Genomic DNA, 4,024 nt, shown 5'->3' with positions numbered 1-4,024 from the left:
CACGCTCCAAACATTTATTCAGTTGACATCAGAGATCTCCACATTCCTTAATGCATCCACATAGTTTGGGCTGAGCCTAGATGGGGCCACTAGGGACTGAGGAAGGAGGGCCCACCGCAGGATTGCCCCAGGAGGGTCTTGTGGCAGGATCCGAGCTGGGTGATAGGGAAACGTCTCCCAGCCCCAGACGCCCCAGTCCCATGTGGAAACCCCAGGCCTCACACCTCAGCAGGGACATAGTGACACCCCCTCCCTCTCTCTCTCTCTTTCTCTCTGCACAATCAGCAAGCTGACTGCTTTAACACGGGGTCAGGTGACAGCCTGAGACCACACCCAGGTCCCACGCTGTCTCACCGCTCCTGAGGGCTCTTCTCTCGCAGAGGCTCTCCAAGATGACAAGGAAGCCCCGCACTCCCCCTGGCAGGTCGGCCGGCTCTCAGGCTGGGATGCCTGACCCCATCGTTCCAGGAGGGCAAAGGTACAGCCAAGGTTGTGCAGGTGACTGGGGCATCAGGCTGGGATGCTTTCGGGGCTCCAGCCTTGCTGCCAGTTCCTACTGTGTGGCTCTTTATAGGGTCAGGGGATGCCAACGAGAATTGGAGGAAAGGGCATCCGAGCAGGAGTGGGAGGTCGGAGGAGAGACCCAGTGTGAGACTCGGAAATAGGAGGGGGGTGGGCCGGGGTCATCACGGGGCCACCAGGATGCCCAGGGGCAGCACCAGGCACAGAAATGGGAGGAAGCCTGCTGCGTCCCAAGAGCAAGCCTGACTCAAGCGATCAATGACCCAGTCCTTGTAGAAACTAACTTCTGTATAAATTCCGGGAAGATTTTTGCGACCGCAGCCAATGCCCCAGCTCACAATCCCCACCTGGACCCATGTCTTATTAAGTTCACAGACCAGGGGCCCCCCAGAGTCTCCCTGGAGAAAGAGAAAGAAACAAAAACACAGGAATGGAAGAGAATCAACATCAGAACCGGCTGTTGGGGAGATGGGCACGCGTGGGGCTTCCCGGGGACTCCCCTCCCCCAGGCATCCACCAGCCCTAGGTTCCTGGGAATATCAGATTTAAGGGTTGAAAATTTTAGCCAACAAAATTCATATACCTATGCAAAAAATCATGTACCAAAAAAATGGAATATAACCCCAAATGTCTGTTGAGCTAATCATAATGAATAAAGTCTTTCACTAAGCACACTGCCTGTCACACAGAAGGGGTACAAAACATGTGATTTGCATTTTTGGTAATTTTCTGCCTGAGTCTCCCCTCCTCTCCCAACCCACTCTAAGCAGGCCAGCCAGCCGAGTTTTCGGCATTTTCCCCTTTGAAACCCCTTGACGTGAATTAAGGATGAATGAAGGGGCCAGCGGATCCCTCAGGTCCCGAAGCCTGCAAACGAGGAAACTGTGAGGGGACAACAAAGTGGCAAGAGAGCCAAGGGCCCATGAACTGACCTGGCAGGCATCCTTTCCTTGGGTACTGTAACCACAGACCATCCCCTCCTTGACTAGGTCGCTGCTAGTTTCCATCTCTGTTTGGAGCATCGTGTTACATTTCTCATAACGGACAATGTTTAGCTCAGCCTCCTGTAGCCGTTTCACAACTTTTCCGGGTTGATCTGTGGAAATAATTTAGGAGCAGGTAGATCTGCCTAATGGAACAGAACAGGAGCCCCCAGCACCCACTCTTGGTCTCGATGCAGTGTGTCCACCTAGAGACACCCCATTAGGGAAGTGAATATGGTCCCCATTTGACACAGGAAGCAATGAGGCCCGAAGCAGATGTCGGGGAGAGGAGGAGGTAGGACTCAAAACCAAGGCAGGCGAAGGAAGCACAGATCAGGACAGGAAGAGGTGAGGCCTTACCAGGCCTGAGAAATCAAAACCAACTCTCTGTCCCTCTGAGTATCTTTAGGAATCATGACAGTTGTCCTGTCCATCGCAAAGTGGCTTTATTTTTGAGCAGGATCATAAATTCTTGGACAAGAAGTGTCCCAAAGGTATCAAATCCAACCTCTCCCCAGGAATGGAAAGCCCAACAGCCTCACCAAGAGGAGTTTTCTGGGCTCTTTTCACTCACAGGAAGCTCCCCGTCCACCAAGGCAAGGACTTCCGGTTGGGACACCTCCCGTGAGCAGAGCGAGCAACACCAGCACCCCCTGCGCTAAAATCCACCCTAGAGAGAACCTGCTTTGCTCATCACCCGAGACCCCAGGTCCTGAAATTCTAATCAAAATGTGGAACACCAACTAATGACTCCCTACCGGCATCTCCCCTCCCCACCCGCTTGCTAACAATGGCCTCGCTGTCTCCCCCTTGAGCTTGCAGGCCAGCCGCTGGGCACGAGGCAGCCCCTTGCCTGGCCCGAGCTTCACGTCTTGCTTCAGTCTTACCTGCTTCGTTGAGCTTCCCCCATCCAGTCACCCAGCACTCAGTACCACCTTGTACCATGAACGCCTTTTTGGGGAGGCACACAGGCTGCACGTGGGAGGAAAAATTCACAGGGAACTCAAGCAGAGCAAGGGCAATGTCATTCTCAATTATTCCGATAGGATTGTAATCTTGATGAATAACGATGTCTTGGACGGGGATCTCGATGGCCATTCTGGAGGTATGCTCCTCCATGAAGATGTCTCCCAGCTTTGCCGTGTACTCCACATGGCTGCAGAAAGATCCTAGGGCTCTACCCTCCCCTTCCTCATCTTCTGGGCCTTCCCAGCCTGGGCCTCTCTCCACCAACCACTGCCACCACCCCCCCCACCACGGCCCATCCCCGGACCCCTGATCAGTCTACCCAGTGGTGCTCCAAGTCTGGTTCCCTGGTGAGGAGCATCCATGTTAGAGAGGCAGGTGCTCAGATCCCACTCTGGTCTGTATCAGAGACGGGCTGTTGAGGACCGGCCATCTGTGTTTTCACAAACTCTGCCGGTTTACCCATGCTTGGAAGTTTAAGCCCACCAATCTAGCCATATTGGTTTACTGCACTCCCCACTTCTTAAATATTCCCCCTTGTCCACATACTGGCTTGAAGCTAATCAGCAAAAGCTTTGAACCCAGTTTGGGGTCTTAATCTTTCAGGCTACCAAGGGCCCTATGGTCACCTCCCATCCACCAAAGCCTGAAGGGCAGGATCTATGACCCTTCTTCTTCAGATGAGGGAAAGGAAGCTCAGGGAAGGGGACAGGACTGGCTCCAGGTCACAGAGCCCCAGACACTCACCCAAATATGCAGTGGGCAGCGGTCAGCACCCACCGACTGGCAATGAGGGAGCCTCCGCACATGTGTATGTCATTGATCTGCAGGCTCACCTGCCAAGGCCACTTCCCCTCTGCCGCGGGGAATCCGCCCACTATCCTCATGGACCTCTGGCCGCATCCTGCACAGGTCAGTCAAGGGAGGGGACCGAAAGTAAAGCCACTGACCGCACCACCCACAGAGCCGGGATAATGCTCAGAAGTCTAGAACCCTCAAAACAAGGCCATGTTACATCAGAGCCCCCACCCCATCCCCAGAGCAGCTCTGTATCCCCTAAGGCTCCTCGGAGAAAGGCCACGTGTCCCCATCCGAGCTCAAGCGCAGGGTTGGGCCCACTCCGACTCCCACCCCCACTTCCCCGGGAAAAGCCATCTCCCCAGAGCAGGGTCCTGTCCCCCTCGGCCCCCTCGGCCCCCTCGGCCCCGGCCAGTTCTCCGAGGCCCAGAAACATCACCTGCAGGAAACAGTTGCTTTGCCGTAGCCACAGCCCTGTACGGGCCAGAGGCACCTGGGGTGACCGCCACCACTTGGGGGGATGCGGCAGCCTCTTGGGGCCCCGGGGTCGCAGACTGTCCCTCAGCCCTCCACACGCTCGCGCCGGGGACCTCGTGGCCGCCCCCCGAGGACGACTGGGAGGTGGGCGCCGAGGAGAGTGGGGGCGACGCGGACCCGCTCTGCGCCCCACGGAGCCAGGGCTGGAGGAGCAGCAGCCAGAGCAGGAGGCCCGGGGAGCCGCCGCCCGGGGACGCCATGGGCTCGCCACGCCGCGC

The 4,024-nt window shown here is 56.4% G+C and overlaps 1 protein-coding gene across 1 annotated transcript; it reads right to left on the bottom strand.

Annotated features, from left to right (window-relative positions):
• On the bottom strand, positions 1–4,024 carry LOC101682507 (serine protease 44). The gene is made up of 5 exons (XM_013060453.2): positions 3,709–4,024; positions 3,219–3,375; positions 2,393–2,661; positions 1,455–1,618; positions 1–920 (listed from the first exon to the last, which is right to left on the bottom strand). Exons 1-5 carry the CDS (start codon positions 4,004–4,006, stop codon positions 687–689), a joined length of 1,122 nt encoding a protein of 373 aa, XP_012915907.2. The 5' UTR covers positions 4,007–4,024; the 3' UTR covers positions 1–686.

This window comes from Mustela putorius, unplaced genomic scaffold, assembly GCF_011764305.1.
Source record: "Mustela putorius furo isolate JIRA1106 unplaced genomic scaffold, ASM1176430v1.1 tig00000095_pilon_pilon_pilon, whole genome shotgun sequence".
Classification (NCBI taxonomy): domain Eukaryota; kingdom Metazoa; phylum Chordata; class Mammalia; order Carnivora; family Mustelidae; genus Mustela; species Mustela putorius.
Note: the sequence above shows the minus strand (reverse complement) of the source record. Positions and strands in the feature narration are given on the sequence as shown.